Source organism: Mchenga conophoros, linkage group LG3, assembly GCF_057382185.1.
Source record: "Mchenga conophoros isolate Kocher_MC1m ecotype Shallow Benthic linkage group LG3, M_conophoros_male_GT1.1, whole genome shotgun sequence".
Taxonomy (NCBI): domain Eukaryota; kingdom Metazoa; phylum Chordata; class Actinopteri; order Cichliformes; family Cichlidae; genus Mchenga; species Mchenga conophoros.
In genome coordinates, this window is record NC_140528.1 from 44619629 (window position 1) to 44646109 (window position 26481).

Below are 26481 nucleotides of genomic sequence, written 5' to 3' on the forward strand. Positions count from 1 at the left end.
GCTCTTGGGTTATTTCATATACAGACTGAATATGTATATTCTCTTTTTTATTTTCTAGACAGAATTATAAAAGCACTTTGGTTTTAAATGCGTTATCAATGAAATTTACTCACGAACTTACTATTAATTTGTTTCTGTGTGTACCGGCTAGTAAGGGTTGTGTGCTAACCACATCATGGTTGGGGAAATTAACATGTTCATAGACTAGATAAATATGTTCATATTTTATAAATACTGTTTGTATATTTCTGTCTTCTTTAAAAAACACAGCAGAAAGCTGCAGGTAATAAGCTAAAACTCTAGATTACAATAGATTGAGACTGTTGTGTGTTTTGAAGAAGCTGTTTTTGGTTGTCCTTTGGTTCCCTCTAGTGACTCATGGAAGTATAAGCATTTCTCTTTTCCAGCAAAGTGTTTCAGGAAATTTGTCCAGTTTGGTTCACAAAATAAAATCATGGCTTAAACATATAGTGGATGTCTTGTAATGGTGTTTACCGTAATACTGTGAATATCAGCATATAGTGTAAGGTAGAGGGGGAGCTACTTTGATCAGACATTTTCAATAGGCCCCTCCTACCTTTAGGGCCCCAAAGTGCAGTGACGTGTGACTGGTGCTGATCCAATAAGAAGTAAATACAGGACTAGTGATGTTACGTCTGACACTGAATCCTGTGTCCTGTAAAGGTCCAGTAAAGTCGCATGTCCAAATAAAGCCTGTGTCTGTTTTTAGAATATCTCGTGACCAAAGGCTCAGTTTCTCTGAAATGATGCCACTGCCTTGTTATGCGATTCGAGCTGTTTAAAATGCAGAAATTATTTTTTCACATGAACAAGGAGATGTAAGCAGGTTAGGCGGACAAATATCAGCAGTTAGGAGCATTTTGACATGCTATTGCACAATAATAACATAAGTCAATCAATCTCAAAGAGGATGATTAGTTGTGTGTGTGTGTGTGTGTGTGTGTGTGTGTGTGTGTGTGTGTGTGTGTGTGTATGACACACACGATCACTACACAGGCCAGTACTGCATTTAACAAGTACTAATACCAATTCTTTTAACTTATAATGGAGCTTATGTAGGAAAGAGCAATGTTTATGCAATTAGGTATGAAGTATATCACCAACTGTTTCACTGTTAAGCCTGTATTTCACAACTATGGGATTAAACAAAAGCTCTTATTTAAATTAGTACAAAAATACATGTTACGCTTCATGTCTTTTGTAAATCTGTCATGAATCGCTGTGTGGCAGGCAGGAGATGTGGACCCAAAATGCAGGCGCTCAGACTGCAGGTGTTAACTCAAAGTCACAGCTTTATTGGCCTGCAGGAAAAAAAAAAACATACAAAATAAAACACACAGGGCGATCCACACAGCATGAGGCACAACGTGACACTGACTCAGAGAAACACAGGGTTTAAATACACTGGGAAGTAACGAGGGGAATGAGACACAGAAGGGGAGCACAGCTGGGGGAAATCAGAACTGACGAGACAAGGAAGCAAAGTAGGATACACTCACATGAGACACAGACCTTCAAAGTAAAACAGGAATTAGCACAGATGCAAACTAGACTGGGAGACAGAGCAACTAAGAAGCACAGAGGGCAGCTACCAAATACTCAGAGAACTAAACAGAATACAAGAAAACCAAATTAAGACACTACACTAAAGAATAAGCTGGGACAACAAAGAGAACTAAGAACATAATACAGAAAACTCAGAGGCACAAGAAACTCAAAACACTGGGTCACTGACCCAGGACCGTGACAAAATCTACCTGATTTTAAAGCATTTGGGACAGATTCTGTGGATCTAAATCTGTTACACAAATAAGAATGACTTTACAATTAAGACAGAAAGGTTAATAATGTATATTCACATATACATCAATCCTCATGTCTGAGTTGTGTGTTTTTCAGGTCTGATAAAATAATTTTTGGCTCAAGATACCATTTTGAATAAAGGCTACAGGTAAACTAACGTGACAGCTATGAAGACTAATAACACTTTGAAAATTAACATTAACTAATTTTGAAGATCTAAGTTGGCCTGGTTGGTTGGTACATGAAATTTACCAGTTTCTTGAGGAGTTCTGTTCAAGATACTGAACCCTGAATTGCCCACTCACTGTGAATATTACTAGTACTAGTAGTATTTGCGCATGGATAAAAATTATTGTGATATTTGGTGAAAGAGAACATGGGAAACAGAGGGGGAGCTATACAGACAGGCAAAGAAAGACAGGACTAAATGCACAAAGGATAATGAGGGGATTGGGAAACAGGAGGGAAACTGGAACTAATCAGACACAATGAGACAGGCAGGAAGCAAAACTAAATAAACTGAACACTAGGCAAGGGACTATAAAATAAGACAGGAGACATGACTGACTAGGGAAACAGAGAGGGAACATGAATCATGGAGACAATAGTAACTAAATGTGGAACACGAGGAAGACAGTGACAAAACTAAAGACTGTGAACTATGAATATAACACAAGCAGAAAACAATAAAAAATAAATACTTCAGTTTCACACTGACTCAGGACACTCAGTGAGAAAAACTGAATATCATTCCAGATTATATCTATACTGCATCAGAGGGACAGAATTCCCTGATTGTGTAAAGATAAATTAGAGATATTTCCAATTTTTTTTTAACCACAAAAAAAAAAAACCCAATTTGGATTTAATTTAATTTGTTGTTTTTGAAATTAAAGTTTTAAAGGTTTATGTCAGTTTTTTCAGTTTCAGTCATAGGTGACTTGCAATGACGGAGTTTTCACAATTCCCACATAATTTGTTTCTCTACACTAACAAATAAAAACACTTTTTTTCCCATATGAATTAAAAAAAATAAGACTTTTAGCAAGTGTTTCGGAGACAAACTTCCAGCTGGAAAAGCAAAGAATCCTGATTAAGTACGGAACTGCTGGCAAAAGACTCCATTTCAAGTAGGCGTGTCATGACCCTGTGCCTTCTCGGCTGACTCTGTATGGCTACAAGTGTTTCTGTTGTGTTGCGTCTCTCTCTCCTCCCGTGCACTGCGCTCTACCAGGGCGTAGTCATGACGACTTCAGCCCCTGGCTCAGACACCTGCAAGCAATCGTCTCATCACCACGCTCACTTCTCAAGGCGGCTGCTGAGAATGCTTCTTCGCTGGATTATTGTGCAACACTCGTCAGTGTCATTGCAAGTCTGAGCTTTTCCATGAGTTTCTTTCGTGCCTCAACTTACCTGTTCTTCCTCCCTGTGCCAGACTTCTCGTCAGCCTGAGGACCGCTGTTTGGTGAGCTAAAGCCGGAGTCGGAGCTAACTTGAGCATCAGCGAAGGATTGTGTACATAGCCCCGTGTGTCCCCTTCCCGTGCCTGTGTTCCCCGGAGACCCTCTTCCCGTACCCCCTCAACTGTATATATCTGCACCTGGTGTCTGTGTGTAAATAGATTGTGAAACTTAGAGACGGTCTGTCTGGGGTGTGGGGCCTCCCTGCTGCTGCGGAGTCGGGGTGGTCTGCCTCTCCCCACCGCAGGGAAAAGGGTAACACCACCTGGGTCTGGGTGCAGTTCCCCCCTCCAGGGGCAGGGGTACCTAGACCCGGTTTGTAGAGTACGCTTGGGGAGTGTGATCGTGTATACAGCGTCTCTTTATATTTGTCTCCACGTCGGTTGAGTGTGAAGTGCACATGAGAGCATGAGGGTGGGAATGGATGTTTGTGTCTGTGTGTGCCTGTATGTTTGTGTCTATATGTCAGGTTGGGTATCAGACGCCACCTCTCTGGGGACATCTCGGGCCTTCCAAGGTTTGGAGGCCTATCTCCACCCACCACCACTTCCCCTGCCGGTGGCGGACTCCCTCAGGTGTCGGTGCGTTGGTGGTTCTTTGTATCTGGGGGTGGGCGTCCGGGTACACACCGGCTCACTCCTTGGCGGCCGCTTATTGGGGCTCGCTCGGGCCATTTCGGAGGTGGGATGCCCCCGGCCTCTCGGCCTGGGGCTCGGTCACTCAGGCACAGCTGGCTGCTGGCGGAGCCCACGGGCGCATCACTGCAACTCCCCCTGGCTTCTGCTCCGCGGCTGCTGAATGAGCCCTCATCTGGGACTCTCCTTAGCTCTTACTGGGACAGTGACGCAGCTGCCCCTCTGTGGGTCTTCCTTGGTCTCTTGTGTTCTGGGGGCCTCTGGATGTCTGGAGTTTTGATCTCCTCCATACCTGCTTCATACCATAGAGGACAGGGCTGTGGCTCCCCACACTCCCTAACAGATCATTACATGGAGAAACCTTTGGAATGCAAGCATGCTGATCCACACAGGTATGCACACAGGTGTACACATGGGTATTCACAGACGCAGACTACAGCTTTCTTGGCTGCTGCCTCAAAGCACACTGTGCACTGTCTATCTTGCGTGCTGAACAATATCGTCTATTATTTAGTAACTATTGATATCTATGACTAGCTAGTTTATTGTGATGGTGCTTTTTTTTTCTAGTATTATGTTGCTCTTTGTTGTTTGCTGTCTCCTCTGTTTTTTTTTTTCTCCATACAGGTGACCCAGGAGTTCTTTTTTTTTTTCTCTCTCTTCCCCCCCTTCTCACCGTCTCTTCTCCCCTTTGGTTTTCTTTCTTTCTCTCCCCCTCTTTCTTTCATTCTTTCCCCCTGTCCTATCCCACAGTTATGTCTGTCCCGTTTGCAACTGAAAATAAAATAAATTCACAATTATAATAAAGGTCAACCAAATGGACCAATATGGCAAGGCCATGATGATCCACTTGGTAAAATAAATCCGCTTGGCATCTTTCTTGGCCTCAAGACAACAATTCTGATGGCTATAGATCCAAACGGGACACAAAAAAAAAAAAAAAAAAAAAAAAAAAGAGACGGTCTGCACATCCAGTTATTGGTTCAGAATTTCACAAAAACATATAATGGTCAAAGCTGTCATATGGATATTTAAAGTACTTTGAGAGGTCGAAAGGTAGAAGTCAATGATATTTTAGTTATTCTCTTGAACGGCAGGAGTTGAGAGGTGGTTGCTGCCCCTCTATTAATCATGAGGAAAGATGCGGGCCCTTACATCGGAGGAATCTCCAATTTTGAGGGCTGAACACTCCTCGCTGCAGCGCACACATTATCTAACTAGGAGTTTTGTCTTTGGGATAAATCCATTTTTGTCCAAGGGTGCAGCTGCCACACTACGTGCACAAAAAAGGGGAAACACACACACACACACATACACACACACACACACACACACACACACACACACACACACACACACACACACACACACACAACTGGTCCAATTTAGATCCACAAATTCTCTCTAAAGGTAAATCACTCAAAGGATCCAGGTTTTCAGCAGAGAGAAGAACAGAAGTTAAGATCACAGAGCCAAAGCATACAAATGTGCAAATTTCAGCAGTAATAATTCAATAATTGTTAAAAAAAAAAAGTCTCACCCCAGGTACATCGAGCTGAAGCACAGGAAGCAGCAAGAGCCAGACTTTGCTGTTATAAAAATATAACTGAAGAAAATTAGAATGAAATAGCCGATGCAGGAGCACCATGACTTTTCTTTTTTTTTTTTTTTTTAACAAACCAGTATTGATTCTCTTCACCATTAATAAGTTGTCTTTTTGAAAAACTGTAGCATTTTTATTTACTTATTTATTTTTGGTTCTTTATGGCAGCACTCAGAGATTTGTGGAAAATGATTCATCGTCTGTAAAAAGCCCCTTTGTCCCATTAGTCTAATGCTGCCAACACCACCCCTTTCATGTGAAAGTGTAAGGAAACAAAGAGAATATAACAGGACTGGCATGGGAGGCAGACACTGAGGCAGACTGAGACTAAAGACTAAACAATCATAGACAAGGACAAAAAAATAAAACAAAGTGACAAAGTAAAACTGAAAGTTAAATAATTTGCTAAACACAAAGGCAGGAAGCACGGTGAACAGGATACAGGGGAACTCTGGGTGATTCATGAAGCACAACACAATGAATGAAACCAAATAGCCCTGCCTGCTACATCCAGATAAAGAGAATCCATTTTATTCGATTTTCTTACCTGGATGATGGAGCATCCATGAAAAGAAATCGTCCAATTCATGGCGCATCGGGCGCCAAGGCTACGTTCACACTGCAGGTCTAGATGCTCAATTCCGATTTTTTGATCAAATCCGATTTTTTGTCTGCTTGTTCACACTACAACTAAAATGTGACAGCAAACGCGCTCCTGTGTGAACGCTCAAAGCGGCCCGCATGCGCAAAAGAAGTCGTCACACACGACGCACTCTGTTTAAACCCAGAGCAAACAATATAGTTTGACTGATGGCCCTTAATATAAAGACTTCGGACTTTACGTTTCCCAATTTTTTGCTTTAGGTTATTTTGTTATTTACATAATAATGTAAATAACCTAATAATGATCCTTATTGCTGTTTTAGAGAGGAGCGGTGCTTAAAAGGATAGTTGCAGACTTCTGTCAGAATCTGCAGATTATACAGTACAAATAAAATGTTCACGTTGTCTTCCCAACTGTTTCACTGGATGGCCAGGAAGCGTTCACGATGTCTTCTCCGGTGCTGATAATTGGCGTCTGTCTTGTGTCAGTGACGTAAAAGACGGATTTAATGCGACATAACCGTTCAAACAGCAGTCGCTTTCTGAAACATCGGATATGTATCGGATTCAGTGCCAGATCGGATTTGAAAATATCGGATTTGTGCCGTTCACACTGTCATACCATGATCGGATATGGGTCACATAGGGTCAAAAAAATCAGATTTGATGCGCTTTCGCTTTCGTAAGTCAAGATAAATCAAAGAGCCAACTGAAAAAACTGAAGGCAAAGGAACCTTAAAGACTGAAGTGAGACCATACAGTCAGAGTGAAACCGACTAGAAAATGCCCAATAAATGAAAGAGGATACTCCTCCACTTCCTGCCCCAAGTGGAGGAGTTTAAGTATCCAGGGTCTTGATCACAAGTGACGGGAGCAGGAGATCGATAGACGGATTGTTGCTGTGATTACAGTGAGGTGGACACTGTACTGGTCTGTCATGGTGTAGAGAGAGCTGAGTGTAAAAGCAAAGCTCTCGATTTACAGTCACTCTATGTCCCTACCCTCACTTATGGTTATGAGCTGTGGTGACCAAAAGAATGAGGCCTCACCCTTAGAGATAGGGTGAGCAGTTCAGGCATCCGGGAGGGTGTAGAAGTAGAGCCGCTGCTCCGCCACATCGAAATGAGCCAGTTGAGGTGGTTTGGGGATCTGGATGCCTCCTGGGCGCGGTGTTCTGGGAGATTATATCTCTCGGCTGGCTTGGGAACGACTTGGTGTCCCCCCGGACAAGCTGGAGGAGGTGGGCGGGGAGTGGGAGGTCTGGGCTTTTCTGCTTAGGTTGGAACCCCCCTGACCGGCCCTGGATAAGCAGAAGAAGGTCGATAGATGGATCATGGATAACCAAAACAAAGACTCAAAAAAACATACAATCCTCAAAACACAAGTCTCCCCATTATTATTATAAAGAAAAGAAAAGAAAAAGCTTAGACAGAAACCTAAAGTCAGATGCTTTCAAGAAATCCAGGGACCATCCCACTGGTATATCCCATGATATTGTTGCTCAAAACTCATTATAGAAACAACGCTTAACAAAACTTGGAGGGAGAAGCTGATCTGGTAGCAGCTTTGAACAGAGTTTAAATGAGAATTTCTACCCTGAAAATTGCATATGTACGTACATGGTATTACTAGGAAAACAAACTGCATATGACAGCCCATGTTCTGGGAATTTATTGCCTTGTTACTGAGTAAAACATCAGCTTTTTCTGAAGGGTCAGGTGGGAATTTATTTTCAGACATGATGAAATAAATCAATTTCCTGTTGCTGTAAGACCCGAGGTGTCGTTCTCAGCTGATATTTTGACATGTTTTTGAAGGATTTCAAAATGTATACTCTTTTGCAAAAGTGATTTCCTCTTTATTTTCTCAGATTACGGAAACAAATTGTTTCACTCACACGGTTAATCACAGGATTAAAAACAACAAATTTAAAAAACAAAACAACACACAAAAAAGTGACACAATGCCAACAATAGTTTTCAAGACAAGTTTCCTGATCAGACTTTGTTTGATGCTTGTTTGGATTCAGTCATCCTAAAGTTTCAGTGAGCTCACTCAGTAGAAGAAAGACAGTACTGGAATATAATGAGTTAAATTTTTTTAGTTAAATTTATTGAAAAATAATACATACAGACAAATAAAACAATAGAAGCTTTAGGTACGAATAGAAAAAGATGTGTTAAAAGAAAACAAAGATTTGACAAAGATTTTATGCTGGGTGCCTTTCCTTTGGTAAATGGTAAATGGACTGGTTCTTATACAGCGCTTTTCTACTCTTCTGAGCGCTTCAAAGCGCTTTATACAACTTGTGTATTCACCCATTCACACCCATTCGCACAAGCACATGTTTCTAAGTGCTTTCTAACTAACATTTACACACATTCATACTCCGATGGATGCATCGGAGAGCAATTTGGTGTTAATATCTTGTCCAAGGATGGCATGCAGACTAGACCAACCTTCCGATCAGTAGATGACCTGCTCTACCGCCTGAGCTACAGCCACACTCCTCAGTTGAGGCGGGTGGAAATGTCAGAGTGTGCTGATGTTACAGTGGTTAGAACTGCCACCTCAAAGTGGCTGCGATTCTCAGGATAGCAGTTAACTGAGGCGTTGTCACTGTCACCTAGCAACCCGTGAAGAAATGGTTGGCGTTCCTTAGACGTATGTTCAAAGATGTCTTTAGCATCTTTTCAATGAGTTTTGCCTGAGCTCCTTTCCTGCTTTTTTTCAAAAGAGGTAATTGAATTGAATTGATTGATTGATAATACTATTCATCCAGAGGGAAATTGGGTTAAGGCTGCCAGCCGTGCCAGCGTCATCTTACCGTTCCAACCATACATACATTACACAAACATCACATGGGGAAGACTTCTCTCCAAGATGTTATCCATATTGAGTTCAAAACACAGTCTGAGTACTCACAGCCCTGCCCATCATCTATAATGTCGGCCAGCCTTGTGGGATTTTGAACAGCTGTAGCCGTTTCTTGTACTTCGATAAGCCAGGTCCGAGCCAGCTCCAATCAGTCAGATCGTGGTTCCGAATTGGTAGATGTCGTTCAATGTCCTCCATCGAGAGTGTCGCCAGACACACGACGCAACCGACCATCGAGTATGCGGCAGCAAACGTCTCCTCAGGACAATCAAGCTCTCCCAAGCCCCGGAAGGTGTTAATTCCATTACTGGACCAGTTGATCAAATCCATAATTATTTAGGTTTTAGAGAACAAAACTGAGAAACTCTTTGAGGGTTAGAGAATAAGCGAGACAATACAAAAGACACGAGAAGCCAAGCAGGAAAGATAAGGGAGAGGGAGAAGGAGAAAAGTGTGACCACCTCCGTCAAGAGCAAGAGAATCATGAATAATGCTATGAGAATGGAGAATAGAATAGAATAGAATTGACCATTATTGTTACTGTACATGTACAGCGTGTTTACTCACAGCCTAGGGGAGAAGCTGTTAGTGAGTCTGGAGGTGTTGAACGTCATTGACCTGTGGCACCAACCAGAGTGCACAAGGGGTCACCTGTGATGTCCCTGGTTTTCCTGATAGAATAGAATAGAATTCGACTTTATTGTCATTGCACATGCACAGGTACAGGGCAACGAAATGCAGTTTGCATCCATCCAGAAGTGCTTTAGTGATATAGATATATTAGGAGGATATAGGAGGAGCTGATGATGACCCCCAGGGGTGGCAGAGGGCAGCCAATGAGTTTCTGGGCAATATTAATTACCCTCTGGCCAGCCTTCCTGTTCTCAGTTGTGGCTCCTGTGTACCAAACACTCAGGTGGTAGGAGAGCATGCTCTCTACTCAGGAGCGGGAACGGGCCAGCAGCAGCTTCTGTCCAGATTGTTCTTCCTGAGGACAAGCAGAAAGTGTAGCCGCTGCCGGGCCTTCTTTAGCAGGGTATTGCTGTTGTGGGTCCAAGTGAGATAGGCAGAGATGTGGGAGCCCAGAAACCTGAAGGTGGAGACAGTTGGCAGTTTATGATGTGCTGACAGGCTATCCACTCCATGAAACCTGTTTCAGTTCTAAATTTTAGCAGCAGGACATTTCAAATCAGCTGTGGTTGCCTCAGTAGTCTGCTGCTTCTTTCTTTTAAACGTCCACAGAAGCACAGAACCACCTATAGTAACAACAAGGACAGCAGCAACAACAACAGCAGGAACAACCATCAGGACAGTTGGAGTTTCTTTCTCTTGAACGAAATGCATGTTTCCACCTCCATGTTCTCCTTCAGTGATGGGCTGCTCAAACATGCTGTTAAGTGTTTCACCTGCAGAGAAAACATGAATTGTTAGAGCAGAAATGCTGAGACACCAAAATAAGAAACCAACAAGAGTGTGTGTTCTGCAGGTGAAACTACTGACAACAGCTTCAGTTACTCATCTGGAGCAAATTATATTTTACAGCTGCGAAAACAGCAAAAAGTTTTCAAATATATACAGCTAAAATATAGCTTTAATGACCAATGTCCACCAAAGTACATTTAGTATCCATGTGTGAGAGAATATGTCCAGAGAATATTCATGGATGTAGTGAAGCAGGACATATAGAGGGTTGGTTGATCTGATATCCTCGTGTTGGTGTTGTTCCCAGACCATCATGAAAATGTTGTTCCAGGATCAACATTGCAAGTGACCAATCAGAATGTTATGACGTCATACTTTTGCGACTTCGGGAAAAACCGGCGTAAAACAAAAAACTGTACTTAAGCTGCGTGAAACCGCCTCTGTCCGCCGATCAACAGACCCTGACCCTAATCCTAACCTTAACCGTAACCCTTTAATAAACAGTAAGTAGAATTGCAACATTGCAACATTGGAATTTCATAAATGCACGAATGGCTTGGCGCGCAAAAGAATAACGTCACAACAATGTGATTGGTCACTTGCAATGTTGAACCTGGAACAACATTTTCATGATGGTCTGGGAACAACACCAACACGAGGATATCAGATCATCCATAGAGGGTTGGTGTGACAGAAGGGGATGCTAAGGATGATCAGAGTGAGATTCTGTATCAAGCCCAAAAGGGAGCAGCTGAAAGAAGAAGATTGCTATGACTTTACCCTTCACACTCGCCATCGGAGTAGAAGTGAGCAGAGGGGACAGTGGGTGAGTTATTTTACCTACACACATATTGGTTGGTCATTTACTATATCACACAAGTACAGAAAATTCTTCTTAAAGTGAGCAAGTGCTGCAATTTCCGGGCTGGGGAAGAGACTCACCTGTGACTGTGAGGTTGATGAAGTGACTGATCTCAGTGTGAGCTCTTTTATTTCTCACAGGGTTCCTCACAGCTACGTGACACTCATACATCCCAGCATCATTAAACGTGACCTTCTTCAGGATCACAGAAACGTCTCCATCCTTCATCTCCGGGTCCCTCAGCTTCACTCGGCCATGAAAAGATGGATGTTGGTAGTTTTCATAGAATCGTTTGTTCCTGTAGAAGTAGACGTAGCCGTCTGTGTTCAGGTCAGCTCTGCTCCACTTCAGCACTGAGATTATTTCATCTGTGGAAATCTGACACTGAAGAGTGACGTCTGCTCCAAACTTCACCTGCACATCCTGCTGCAGAGCTGAAGGAAAGAGAACAATCGGTAAGTATGAAGTTTATCTTGCTCTACTGTTACTTTAATACGTGTAGCTGCTGTTTATACAATGTAAGTGATAACTGAAATGATCAAATCTCACATTTGTCTCCAGTTCATGAAATCGCATGAATGAATTTCAGAAAGCTTAACATTTAACATGCTAATTATCGCTCCTGTGTTTTTTTTTTTGTTTGTTTGTTGTTGTTTTTTTGCAGTTTGGGGGCATTGCACAGTGGGCTTGGGGTGTCTGTCATCTCAACTCCTAAGAGGACTATGCCATTGCATTTCAAACTTGCCTCTCTGACTTTGTCTCCAAACCTCTGATATATTCATTCTAATTATGTCAATCCTGTTCACTCCAAATCAAACCTTAGCATCTTCAGTTCAGCCTCCTGCCTTTTCGTGGAACCAGCTCTAAGCCGTTCATCAAAGCAGGTCTCACAACCATCTTGTAGAATGTTACAGGAAAAATGATTCTATGTTTCTTTACCTTCTTTTAAATGTACAAAGATGCCCTTTGTCTATGGTTAGATTAGTTTAGAATTATCCTTTTAGACTTTCCCAGCGAAGACATACTGTTTTGGGACATATTGTTTTAGATTGTTTTATCTCTCACAGCTTTCTCCCAGCTCTCTGCTGACGAGACTAGCGCCACATATGGAGTTGTTTATTTTATCTGTTTATTATTTTCTTATCCTGTTCTCACTGTCTCTCCTATAAAAAGTGCCAAGCCTCTGTTCATGGTGTGAGTTGTTCTTAACAGCTTACCCGTGTGCACGTTAAAGCATAAAAAGTGATCTTGTCTCATTGTGTCTTTATTTCTCCTGGGTCTTTTACAGAGTTTTCCCCCAACATTTCTTGGTCCTTCGAGAGCCGGAGCGCCTCCATCGTGTCCCATCTCCGTGACCAGTCCACGTTGTTCGCCTGTCGACAGCTCACACACCAGGTGTGTGATAAAAGTCCAAGAGCGTTAAATTCGGGTCTTGGCCAATGTCTTAGAAAGCGACCCACGGTGGTGGGGCCCGATCGAGGTGGACCAGACCCGGCGACACTGACCAGGTAGATACAGACACACTGACACAATCTTGCGTAAAAGCGCATTTTAAATTCAGGGAATTTAAAATAGCGGAAGTAGCTCGTCGACAGGTAGCTTTGGAAGCTCGTCGACTGGTAGCGTAGCTCGTCGACTGGTAGCTTTGGAAGCTCGTCGACTGGTAGCTTTGGAAGCTCGTCGACTGGTAGCTTTGGAGCTCTGGGTAGCTCCCCCAGCTGGGTCTAGACTGGGTCTAGGGAGTAAGTAGCTCTGGGAGCTCCCCTTATGATAAGGGTTCCGGTCGCGCGCGCGTCAAAGCTGTGAATGTGAATGTGTGTGTGTATCGTTTTAATTAACGGAGCAAGCTGAATTTTCACGGTCCAATAAGAGACTGAGCTGCTCCTACTGTGTTTTTCTTTTACTGCTGTTCACTGACGTGCTGGTGAGTTGAGAGAACGGTCGAGTTCCGTCTCGTAAAGTTCACACCGCTTTCGGAACTAGTCCGAAAGTAGAAGGGCGTGTGAGCAACCACTCTCGTCTCTAATACCAGCGAAGGTGATAGCAGCTGTATCGTGTATATATTACTTAAACAAAAAATAAGTAAATACATAAATAAGATGGGTAATCAAGCAAGTGAAATTAAAACTCACTCCTGCTGACGAGCAGTGGTGAGAAAAGAAAAGTCCAGACGCCGGACAAAACAGTGTCTGTAAATTGAGAGTCACAGTGACACATAGTGATTAGGCATATGATTGAAAAATGCCTAGGTTTAGAGCTGTGAGCTATGAGCTGTGAGCAATGCAAAGTTAAATATATATACGGTATATATATGTATAAATGGGAAACAACCCTAACTTCAAAGTTTGAAATGTGTGAGATGCATGAATTGTTTGAAAAACTAGAAATTATCTAAAAATGCCTTAAGTGAAAATGTAGTGTTGCATCTATTCTCCCAAACCAAGAGAAAATAAATAAATAAATTAAAAAAAACAAAAAAAAAAGGAGAAGAAGCATTCTGTAACTTAAAAATAAGGCTGACGTGTTGACAATAGACTAAGAGACTCATTTTCAGAACAGAGAGGCAAGCAACGTCACAGACACCAAGGCTGCAGACAGCCACGCAGAAACAGCAGATAAAATAGAGACAACGCCTGCTAGAACCGTGGAGAGGAAGGTCACTTCACACGAGATTGTAGGAGTAGGCCACAGAGAAATAATGCAAAACAGTTTTGAGGCAGCCACTTAAGAACTTACAGTTTTCAAAGGACAAATTAGTTGTAAAGTCAGCCTCAGGCCACACAACTGTACAACAATTAACTGCCCCTTTAGACCTAGTATATACAGCAAGTGGCCGCAGGTGCTTTATTAAATGCATATATGACCCGTCGTGTCCAGTAAATTTGCTAGGTAGAGACGCTCTGACAAAACTTAAGATAGGTGTAATACCAGAAAAGAATGGCATGACTGCTGAGTGCATGCTAAATGACACCCCACCAGAGCCAGATAGCACTAACACAGAAAACAGTAGCCGCGTGTGTCTCTCTCCAGGCTACGGTGTTCCACATTATTACTGGACTCTCGCTTTGCCACAGCTAAAAGCACTAGTGCATGACGTGTCAAAAATATAATGCTCAGGGAAACCTGAGACCACAAAGAGGCTGTTTTCCCACACCACCTTATCTTTTTCACACAATCCATATGGACTTTATTGAGCTAAATGAATGCCAAGGGTAAAAATACGCCCTAGTGGTTATAGATGTATTCTCAAAGTGGCCAGAAATCTACCCAGTGAAAAAGGCAGATACAATTTCAGTAGCAAAATGTCTAAGTTGTAGGAAAATAAAGAGGTGATTGTAAATAACGAAGAATGTAATGATGTCTATCAAGTGACTTGCAGATTACAGCCTGGTGACTGGGTTCTGATCAAGGTGCTCCAAAGGAAAAACTGGAGCGCACCCAGGTGGGAGGGACCATATCAGGTTAAGCCATCTAAACTCAGCCGGCACAGGCTCGCCCAATTGTCGTGATCTCGCTCGGTGGAGGGATCAGCCTTTCTGGCCGAGGGGTCTACTCTCAACAGGAGGGTGTGTTCTGCTGTCATGAGGTGTTGGCTGCTTATCACTGCAGCGGGCTTGACCCTGGCCGGGCTCCTCATCTTTGCTTCCGTGAGGGACAATAAGTCACGCTATATGAAGAAAAGGCAGACACTGTATGACAAAGGAAAGCACACCAAGTTTCCCCATGGCTACGCCACTAATTTCTGGTGGCAGTTTATGAACACTATCGCTCACTTGAATAACAAAACTGACTGCTATGCATGTACCCATATGCCCCTATCCTCACAGACGTCTGGCCTGTGGCCGTACAGCATACCTGAAGATCGCAGTTGGTGTCTGGTGGGCCTGGCAACACATCCAGGCTACCGTACTCTTTGGTCCAAGGCCAACTACAGCATCCCTGCAAAAGCAACCTGGAGGTCATCGTCACTCACGAATGTGAACTGTTTCGGACAGACCTACCTACTGACCTGGCCCCAAGTCTCAGACCCACTGCCTGATGTAATTCTACTGAACAAACCGAACGCATCACAACTGCCAGTATGTGTGATGAACAATGGATCGCGGGCAGTGGGGGAGCTGCCTACTCACCTATGTAAGTACATATACACTTTCTGCCCACGGAGGAACGAGAGGAAGTGTATGGCCTGTTCAATCAACGCAACCTGTGCCAGTAACACGACGCTGATGAGCCTCAACTGTCGCTCCAACTACAGCTACCGAATGCCACTAAAAACAAAGACTCAGTACCAGACAGGATGTGCACGGACGGCACCAAGCAGTAAAGGAACCAGAGTTTCGCATCTGAGGAGGAGTGAAATTCTTACAGAGCTTGATCCCCGGCATTGGAGTTGCCGAGGTGACTAAGACCCTGGGAACGGCCTTAGCAGGAGAACAGAAGGCCATCAGAACGATGGTGCTGAAGAACAGACTGACTCTAGACCTGCTAACAGCATCACAAGGAGGAGTTTGCAAGCTGATCGGGGAGACATGTTGCACCTTTATCCCTGATGGATACGACGCTGGAGGAGACATTTATGCACTGACCACACATCTGGAGCAGCTACACCGCCATGTCTAAGAGTAATAACTTCAAAGATGATAACAACTACAATGACTGCTTATGTTGCCGTGCCTCAAGAAGAACAGCATCCCGTTGCAATTCTGTTAGAGGAGAACCTGTAATAGCTGCTAATAAATTACGTGGTGATTAAAAATGACTTGTCAAGTGATCATGATATGATTAACACATTAGTAGTTTATGCAGGTACAACATAAGGTTTTTATCCTTTTTTTTTTAGTTTTATTACTTTCTCTTGACTATTCCTTTTGTTATTTCATTTACTATACTTTTCTTTGTTCTTTTATTATCTTTTTTATTTGTTTTATTCTTTAGACCACATGATTTACATTTCTGATATTTTGAAAATTAGAAAATTGCTAAGCGTAACTAATCAGTAACCTTTTCAGACAACTGTTTTGCACATTTAAAATAAGTTAAAACAGGAGGGAATATGTTACAGGAAAAATGATTCTATGTTTCTTTACCTTCTTTTAAATGTACAAAGATGCCCTTTGTCTATGGTTAGATTAGTTTAGAATTATCCTTTTAGACTTTCCCAGCAAAGACATATTGTTTTGGGACATATTGTTTTAGATTGTTTTATCTCTCACAGCTTTCTCCCAGCTCTCTGCTGACGAGACTAGCGCCACATATGGAGTTGTTTATTTTATCTGTTTATTATTTTCTTATCCTGTTCTCACTGTCTCTCCTATAAAAAGTGCCAAGCCTCTGTTCATGGTGTGAGTTGTTCTTAACAGCTTACCCGTGTACACGTTAAAGCATAAAAAGTAACTTTCTCTCATTGTGTCTTTATTTCTCCTGGGTCTTTTGCAGAGTTTTCCCCCAACATAGAACTATCATCTCACTCCTGCTGCTACCGTTCTTTCACAAGTCACCCCTGAAATCCTGCCTGCACTCTCTTCTTCATTGCTCTTTTTCACCGTCCATTACTTTGTTCCAGTCTTTAAACTTTTGGTTACTTTTTACCTCTGTTTCATGCAGCTTCCCTGTTACACCAGTCTCCCTCTCATTCATATAAATAAAAGTTTTTTCTTGTCAGCCTTTAGTTGTACAGAATAAAAATATTAACAAATTTTGTTTCACTCACCTGTTGATTCAGCAATTAGGAAGAAACCCAGGAGGACCCTGTGAAAAGCCATGTGTGACAACAGATTACACTGAAGTGCCTGCCAACTAAACAAAAAGTTTTATTTTTCAGTCAACTGAAACCTTTTATGTTGAGAGGAAGGGAGTGGTTTAAAGGAAATGAGTATTATTCTGAAAGGCAAAAGAAAAGGAAAGTTAGCTATAGCATGCCTTTTACACAGTTTCTTACAAGCTTCCCCTTTACTATTAAGCATTTGCCAGAACAAAGTAAAAAAACAAACAAAAACCTGATTCACAAAGTTTCGGTGCAAACTGCGAGTCAATGAAGAATACATATAAAAAAGATAAAAACCATTTATTCTGTGGTGTCACCAAATTACCTTTACACAATGAAATAAATCTCTCTGATTCACATGGCAGTGTGGTCCATCTTCTTAGTTTCACACTGTGAAACCTTGACAATTTTAGTTTTCGAATGACCTTATGAAAATTTACATCTTTACAGCACTAAAAGCTCAAATGTCTTAGCATTGACTTTTAGATAAACATAATTATTTCAGATGAAACAAATTGAAGGAAAACCAGCAGAACAAATGTTAACTCCTGGGCATTTCTCCCAATTCTCACCTCTAACAGTGTCGTTGGGCTGGGACACATCCTTCCCTGATGACTCACTCTGTTAATCCCAGAACATCTTCGTGTGGTGGAGCAGCAGTAGAAATTTCTCCCTACCAGCGATGGGAATAACGGAGTTACAAGATGTTACCTGCAACACCAAATGTTTTTTAACTGAAATATCAGCACCTGACTTCCACTGGGCCGGTGTGAGCTCTCCAGCCTGCCTGTGTACATGTGGCTGACAGTTCTGCATACCTTTCCCTCTTTCTCTCATGAGAAGCCTCTGTCTGCTTTTTTTATGGGATAGTCAGCTCCACCTAACTATTCTGTCAGTGACTGGCCATGTTTGGGTTCAAGGATAACATGGTGATCCCCACAAGGAATTTCAGCTGGTAATCAAGTTTGACTGCCAGCTGTCAAACTCCTCCAAGTGACAAGAGAGACCATTGCATCTTGGAAAGTGACTATGCCCTTTCTAGAAAAGGCCACGAAGGCCGTGTGATTTTTTACATCATGCTAGTTGTTTGGGAACTTTATGTAAAATTATTCCTAAGAGATCATCTTACCTGACCACTTGTTTAAGATGTTTTAACATACCAATCATCTTGTTCCAGTTTACAGCTTTCTGAATTTAAGAGTGCTAAACTCTGAGTCTATTAGAGCATTATTTTGACACAGAAGGAATCCCAAGTAGAAAATGATCCTGGTGTCCAAGTGAATGGGACAAATTTTCATCCCTATGAAAGAATTAGCTTTGTGCAACTGCCTGTCCCACAGGGTGATGTGGGCCTTTAACATGCTCCCTTGTTTGCAGAGTGAAAATGTGTTAATATTTCTATACTTCTGAAGCTACCTGGGGAACAAAAGAGAATTAAAAAGCTGAATATTTCAGACATATATTTTAAATCTCTGTATATGAAGGTAAATTTTTTTCCATGCCTCCATTAAATATACTGACCATTGATATACTGAATTTACTGACCCCCCCCCCAAAAAAAAAAACAAAACAAAAACAAAAAAAAACAAGAAAACAACAACATAGTCGATTCATCAGTTACACTGTTTGATATAAGAAGTGTTTTTTCAAACAATATTTATTTCTATTAGTCTTTGCGTTTGTTGCCTTCACTTTTGTTTTGATAGGATCACAAAGGTGCTGTCATCTTGTGCCTTCGAACTGACAGTGGTCTAAGTAGAAATGAGTAAAGAGGGCTCGCATTTGTTTAGTGTGTGGGTGTAAGCTTCAAAGACCACCCATGCATGCATGCAACACCTCACTGGCTTTTAGTGCCTGACATTTAAAGAAAGGAAACAAAGGGGGGGATCACTTCCGTCAGAGGGGGGTACCTATAGGGGCCTTTACTGATACAGTGATACAGACACCCTATAAACGTTTACATCTCATTTGATTATTGCTACATTATATTTACATACGTGTGTATATATATATATATATATACAGCTAGATAGATATATAATGGGTTTTAATTAGGTTGGTACAGTTGTAGTTAGGTTAGGACATCTTAGCAGCACTGCATGGCAGCATGTGACAATTTTAATTGATTATATGGTAAACTTTAGATATTAGTGGTGGCTGATGATCAAAGTAGCCAGTTATTTTACTTGAATTCTTGAATCTCTCCCTTCCTAATTATGTCTCACCATTATTTTCTTACCATGTTACTTTCACCTTCCTTTGTGTCTTCACTTCTGTGTTTCTCCACAGCTGGTGCTAACAGGTGGTTATTGGGTGTTGCTGGTTACTTGACGGTGGTGGAGCTGCAGCAACAGCAAATTATCATGTCATTAATTTGACACATTTTGCTGCATTTATTTTTTTGTGTGTGTGTATCATGTTGAAAACACGCAGTTCTTTGAATCTTTGGGCTGAAGGAAGGACAATACTCGGTGTATAAATGCTCAATCAACAATCATTTATTTCCATACAATTCAACAATAAGAGCATTACAACGTCCGGACGGGAGAGATGCTACCAGAGGGTCAGGCACATGTCTCAAAATGGTGACGGGTTGCTCAGCTTTTTATAGTCTCTAGTGGCCCCCAGCTAGTCGTAAAAGCCAAAACATCACATTTTTTCTCTGTTACAGCGCCTAAGTTATGACCTCGGCAGTTGTTTCTCTGCTTTCTGTAAGGTGGGGGTGTGGAATGTGGTCTGTCTATCTCCCCTGTCTTTAGACACAGAGTCTCCTGCTTACAACCTTCTCTTCATGATTCAACAATTAAGCATGTCAAGAAAACAGTGTCACACATTCCCAGCAGATCAAGGATACAGAGTGATGCACATTTATCTAATGAACTAATATGTGAATATGTTCTGTTAACTCAAAAGTATAATGAGAACTAAACTACATACAGATCACACACTCTATTTTAAAGGGTATAATATGATCTACAACAATATCATAATTCAACTATTTTGATTACATCTATAAGGTAACATATAATAACAGAATAATATCACAATCAGCTTGTCACATCCATAGTTTCACTATTTCTTCTACATTAAACTCTGTAGGGGAGGGTGCTGCGTTCAGAGATTTCACTACAATACAATGTCAGTATTGAAAATGAACGACTGGGCTGCTTTACAGGCGATTTGCAGCGGCCCTTCAATTGACCCATCGGCCCAAAAATAGGTCGTCCCACCGGGAAGATGTCCATTATGCAAGATTACCAATACAGCTCTCCTCTGTACGCTTTAATGTTTAAATTGATCCTGTTTAAATATTCAGAGTTTCAATTTGCAGCTGTCACCTTAGAAATAAACGGAGCACTGAGAGTGTACTCAGGTTAACTTGATTAATTTTACCGTTATATTTTTTGTTTTTTAATCACCATTTGATCATCGCTTGCAGAATATCTCTTTATGTGCACACAGAGCCTAAAGCAGTGAACCTGCTTTAACAGAAAGTTCATTACCACCTTATTTTTAACCTGTTTGAAGCTTTAGTTATATTAAATGATGTTGTAATTTCATAATATTTTGCGGGGGGTGGAGGTGGGTTAATAATTTCACAAAAAGCTCTTCAAAGAAAGAGACTGGGCTTGAACCACCTGCTGCCCGTAGGTACAGATAAATGAGAACGGGTGCCGTACAAATTTTAGGGTATTACATAAATAAATGGGTAACTACCTAAAACCCATCTGGACTGTATGGTTCACTAAAACAGTGATGTTAGTTTAAAACGAAGTGCTGTTCTTTTTTAACATGAACACAACCTTTTCCACCTCTTTAAAATATGTTATTCTTGTAAACATATTTTATTTAAGTTGCTTATTTTTATTTTTGTACAAAAAACAAAACAAATCTGAAAATCTAAAAGCCGAGGTAGAAAAAAAAAGCCTCCCTCCCTAATATTCACCTTTACTCGTTGAATGGAGGAACAATTTCCCCTCACTTATTGTTAACATTTGGTTGGACACTCAGCAAACGTGTGTCAGTATTGTCTCTGCAGTATAATAAATATTCTTATTTCAAATATTTGAATTCCACAAATGGCACTCCTTTACACAATTTAATGATTTATTTATTATGCGGTGTGCAGATAATAGCGGAAAATAAAACCATCTGGTGCTCAGTATACATGCTTTTCAAAGCAGCAGTTGACCAGAGGACAAAAACTTCACAGTTTAGTAATGCTAAGTAACACTTGATTTTGCAGTGTAGAGAAACATTGTACATTGTACTCATGATAATTTGCATAATAATGGTTCACGGCAAACTGAACAATCAAACTCGAAATAAACACACTGATGACATACAACACAAAAACAAGGTGTTATCAGAAACTCAACATCCCTATAATCAAAATGATCTGAATAATCATAGTTTCAGTTTCTTCTTAAGGATTTTTGTTCTGAGTATGTGAAGTGTGTATCAAGGAGGGATGTCGAGCTCATTTTAATTAAATATCCACAAATGGAGAGCAAAATTCAAAAGGAATACATTTAATTAATCTAATAATAATGATAATATCAATAACACCACCACCACTATGCCATTATTATTATTAAAAATAATAATTCATTATTATTTATTATTATTATTATCATTTTGATAATAAATTAATAATAAGCCTGTCAATCCTCTCCTAAAAAAAACTGTATAAAACTGTATTTTATTCAAATATGTAAAAATCACAGTTAAAAAAAAAAAAACACCAAATATTTTAAATTCATTGGCTTCTTTACATATGCGTTGATATTCTATGTGTGCAGATCAGACTGTGTGGTATAAATAAGCGCGAGAGGTAAAAATTTATCAAACGTTCAGCAAAATGCAAACACATACACATGAATGTAAAGTATTGATGAAGTAATTCAGGTCAGTAAGATCTGTTTAGTCTCAGCTAATAATAAAAACACTAAACTAAGGGCTCCAAAGATCAGATCAGCCCCTTCGAGCAGCACTTGGTTGAAGTGGAGAGAAACCTTCACACCCAAGCTAAAAAAGACTATATTACTTCTGCTTTTGATTAGAAAAAGTAAACTGAATGGATGTTAATTCACTGAGCAGTTTCCAGTTTTTTGTTCCCCTCCCTCCCTCCACTCAACATTTTTAGCCCTTTTCTATTAGTACCTACTCAGGTCAGGTCGGCTCAGCTTGACTCAGTTTTTTAGGGTTTGCCATTATCTTGTAGTACCTGGTACTTTATGAGTGAACTAAGTGTGGCGATCCAAAAATGTGACATTATTGATGGCTAGTCAGTGTTGCTGACTAGCCACTGTTAAAAGCCAGCAATGAGGGAAAGGACAGCCACAGAACAATCAGTATATCACCTTGACATCCTTATGTTCGGCTGCATCACTTTCACGCCTGCATGCATGTCAGGTGGCACTCGATTATAAAAGCAAATGACCAAAACCAAGCAGAGCAGAGTCGAAGTAGGTATTAGTAAAAAATGGCTATTTGTAGCTGAGTTGAGGATATGGAGGCCTCAGTAACTGACTGATGTATTCACCATACCACCACCTTTGCAGAGGTGTAGAACCTTTACTGACCTCAGTAGACTTTCATTTTTTTTCCTACAGTCTTGAGGTAAATGTTGTTAAAGCATCAGCAAACATCTTTTCAGTCTTTCTCCTTTGTTTTTTTGTTTTCTAAAAATGTAACACTGCTCAAATAAAAGAGTGTGAAGATAAAATGTCTGACATCATGTGACAGAGGAAGTGCGGTAGTTTCAAAATTATCACCCGCAATGTCTAAAACTTTACTTGATTTGACATTAATGGACAGCAGAGATGTCCTTCAGTGTGGTGTACTTGATAAACGTAGTTACTGAAGTGTCAGCGTTTAATCTTTCCTCAACCCTTTACTTTCAGTTTGGGTCAAATTTGACCTTTTTTGACATTTTACAACGGTCTTAACAACACATCACCCCCCACCCTCACATTTCCATCGGCATCCACTAAAGTTACACACTACAAGTTTTTCTTCCCCCACTTACAAATCCCTCAATGGCCTGGTCCCACAGTACCAGTCTAACCTGCTGCACCCACAAACACAGTCTCGATGGTCGGTCTCTCTCCCTCCTCAACCTCCATACTTTCATGGGCAGAGCATTCATTTTGGTTGCCCACACCCTCCTTCCTTCACAACGTGCCATTGGGATTTTTTTTGTTGTTATTCCAGTTGTTATTATAACTTTTATTATTATAATTTGGTGTGATTAGCCTCACAATAAGAATATTCCTGGTTTAAATCTTGCCTGTGGCCTTTTTGCATGGATTTTCTTGGTACTCCAGATGGTTCAAAGTCTAAACACATACATTTCAGTTATGTTAGTAATTCTAATGTGTCCATGTATATGCAGTACATAAAATGCTTGCAGTGCACCTGCAAGCACAAATATCCATGTGTCATTCCATACATGCAAAGGTGTGCACGCAAAGTTTCCTACCACTGCTTTGAATGCACAGATTAGCTTCAATAAGCAAGATTTGTTCTCTAGGTGTATATATTTAACTAGTATTAATAATTATAAATGTAGTTATGAGGGCATTTTTATGATAGATATGTGAGGACAGTATTTAATCGTTGTAATGGTTACAAATTATCATCTAATAAACAAACAGTTTGTGATCTTATCATTTTCACTTTAAATTAAATATATTTAAATCCTTATGGCGGTTATTTGTAATCAGCAGGACTGATTCTTCCTCAGTAGGATGTGACGCTGCTTCTTATTTCTCTTAAGAAGCAACAGTAACAAACCAACAGCTGCAGCAACAGCAATGACAGCACCAACAGCAGCAACAATCAGGATAGTCTGTGCTTCAACCTGTTCAACCTCAGTGTTTCCATCAGCATCTTCTCCTTCCATGATGTGCTTCTCCAACATGTTTTCATGCACTTCACCTGCAGAGCAAAGATTAGCTGTCAGAGAAGAAACCCTCAGATGTGAGCTTTAACGTGTTCAGCAGGTAAAGCTAGCAGGAGAACAGCTTCAGTCAGCTGCAGTTAAGGAGATGTCAAGTTACATAAAATGTGTTTGGCTGTTGACCGAAAGCATCTATGTTAGCAGCATGCTACGACTTTACCCTTGATATACAGTAGTAAGAACTGCTAGCTCAGTGCATGTCATTTTCTGTATTAAAGCTACTCGCAACAGAGTGAGCAGCTCAGCATGTTTTATCTGACATGTGACACTAAACACACATATGTTTTTGCTGACTAAAGCCCAAAGGTTTTGTGTCACCTGGGCTTGAACTTGCTAAGTGAACATGCTAACTACGACATTATGGACGCACTCCATTTGCTGTTGGCATGACAAACTCACCTGTGACTGTGAGCTCAATGAAGTGACTGATCTCAGTGTGAACTCTTTTACTTCTCACAGGGTTCCTCACAGCTACATGACACTCATACATCCCAGTGTCATTAAACGTGACCTTCTTCAGGATCACAGAAACGTCTCCATCCTTCATCTCCGGGTCCCTCAGCTTCACTCGGCCATGAAAAGATGGATGTTGGTAGTTTTCATAGAATCGTTTGTTCCTGTAGAAGTAGACGTAGCCGTCTGTGTTCAGGTCAGCTCTGCTCCACTTCAGCACTGAGATTATTTCATCTGTGGAAATCTGACACTGAAGAGTGACGTCTGCTCCAAACTTCACCTGCACATCCTGCTGTAGAGCTGAAGGAAAGAGAACAATCGGTAAGTATGAAGTTTATCTTGCTCTACTGTTACTTTAATACGTGTAGCTGCTGTTTATACAATGTAAGTGATAACTGAAATGATCAAATCTCACATTTGTCTCCAGTTCATGAAATCGCATGAATGAATTTCAGAAAGCTTAACATTTAACATGCTAATTATCGCTCCTGTGTTTTTTTTTTTTTGTTTGTTTGTTGTTGTTTTTTTGCAGTTTGGGGGCACTGCACAGTGGGCTTGGGGTGTCTGTCATCTCAACTCCTAAGAGGACTATGCCATTGCATTTCAAACTTGCCTCTCTGACTTTGTCTCCAAACCTCTGATATATTCATTCTAATTATGTCAATCCTGTTCACTCCAAATCAAACCTTAGCATCTTCAGTTCAGCCTCCTGCCTTTTCGTGGAACCAGCTCTAAGCCGTTCATCAAAGCAGGTCTCACAACCATCTTGTAGAACTATCATCTCACTCCTGCTGCTACCGTTCTTTCACAAGTCACCCCTGAAATCCTGCCTGCACTCTCTTCTTCATTGCTCTTTTTCACCGTCCATTACTTTGTTCCAGTCTTTAGACTTTTGGTTACTTTTTACCTCTGTTTCATGCAGCTTCCCTGTTACACCAGTCTCCCTCTCATTCATATAAATAAGTTTTTCTTGTCAGCCTTTAGTTGTAAAGAATAAAAATATTAACAAATTTTGTTTCACTCACCTGTTGATTCAGCAATTAGGAAGAAACCCAGGAGGACCCTGAGAAAAGCCATGTGTGACAACAGATTACACTGAAGTGCCTGCCGACTAAACAAAAAGTTTTATTTTTCAGTCAACTGAAACCTTTTATGTTGAGAGGAAGGGAGTGGTTTAAAGGAAATGAGTATTATTCTGAAAGGCAAAAGAAAGGGAAAGTTAGCTATAGCATGCCTTTTACACAGTTTCTTACAAGCTTCCCCTTTACTATTAAGCATTTGCCAGAACAAAGTAAAAAAACAAACAAAAACCTGATTCACAAAGTTTCAGTGCAAACTGCGAGTCAATGAAGAATACATATAAAAAAGATAAAAACCATTTATTCTGTGGTGTCACCAAATTACCTTTACACAATGAAATAAATCTCTCTGATTCACATGGCAGTGTGGTCCATCTTCTTAGTTTCACACTGTGAAACCTTGACAATTTTAGTTTTCGAATGACCTTATGAAAATTTACATCTTTACAGCACTAAAAGCTCAAATGTCTTAGCATTGACTTTTAGATAAACATAATTATTTCAGATGAAACAAATTGAAGGAAAACCAGCAGAACAAATGTTAACTCCTGGGCATTTCTCCCAATTCTCACCTCTAACAGTGTCGTTGGGCTGGGACACATCCTTCCCTGATGACTCACTCTGTTAATCCCAGAACATCTTCGTGTGGTGGAGCAGCAGTAGAAATTTCTCCCTACCAGCGATGGGAATAACGGAGTTACAAGATGTTACCTGCAACACCAAATGTTTTTTAACTGAAATATCAGCACCTGACTTCCACTGGGCCGGTGTGAGCTCTCCAGCCTGCCTGTGTACATGTGGCTGACAGTTCTGCATACCTTTCCCTCTTTCTCTCATGAGAAGCCTCTGTCTGCTTTTTTTATGGGATAGTCAGCTCCACCTAACTATTCTGTCAGTGACTGGCCATGTTTGGGTTCAAGGATAACATGGTGATC

At 40.9% G+C, this 26481-nt stretch overlaps 2 protein-coding genes across 3 annotated transcripts; both read right to left on the reverse strand.

The window, feature by feature from the left end:
- Nucleotides 1-9580: 9580 nt before the first annotated feature.
- Nucleotides 9581-17048, reverse strand: LOC146578901 (uncharacterized). The gene is made up of 3 exons (XM_085269024.1): nt 16997-17048; nt 11367-11720; nt 9581-10408 (listed from the first exon to the last, which is right to left on the reverse strand). The coding sequence occupies exons 1-3, from the start codon at nt 17046-17048 to the stop codon at nt 10164-10166; spliced, it is 651 nt and encodes a 216-aa protein (XP_085125150.1). The 3' UTR covers nt 9581-10163.
- A 5153-nt stretch (nt 17049-22201) lies between these two features.
- Nucleotides 22202-26146, reverse strand: LOC146578902 (uncharacterized). Of its 2 annotated transcripts, XM_085269042.1 has the most exons (4): nt 26119-26146; nt 25493-25578; nt 24414-24767; nt 22202-23992 (listed from the first exon to the last, which is right to left on the reverse strand). In XM_085269042.1, exons 2-4 carry the CDS (start codon nt 25542-25544, stop codon nt 23775-23777), a joined length of 624 nt encoding a protein of 207 aa, XP_085125168.1. In that variant the 5' UTR covers nt 25545-25578; nt 26119-26146; the 3' UTR covers nt 22202-23774. The 2 variants fall into 2 exon arrangements, with proteins under 2 accessions (XP_085125168.1, XP_085125169.1); XM_085269043.1 differs by lacking the exon at nt 26119-26146 and having other exon boundaries at nt 25493-25941.
- Between the last annotated feature and the right edge of the window lie 335 nt (nt 26147-26481).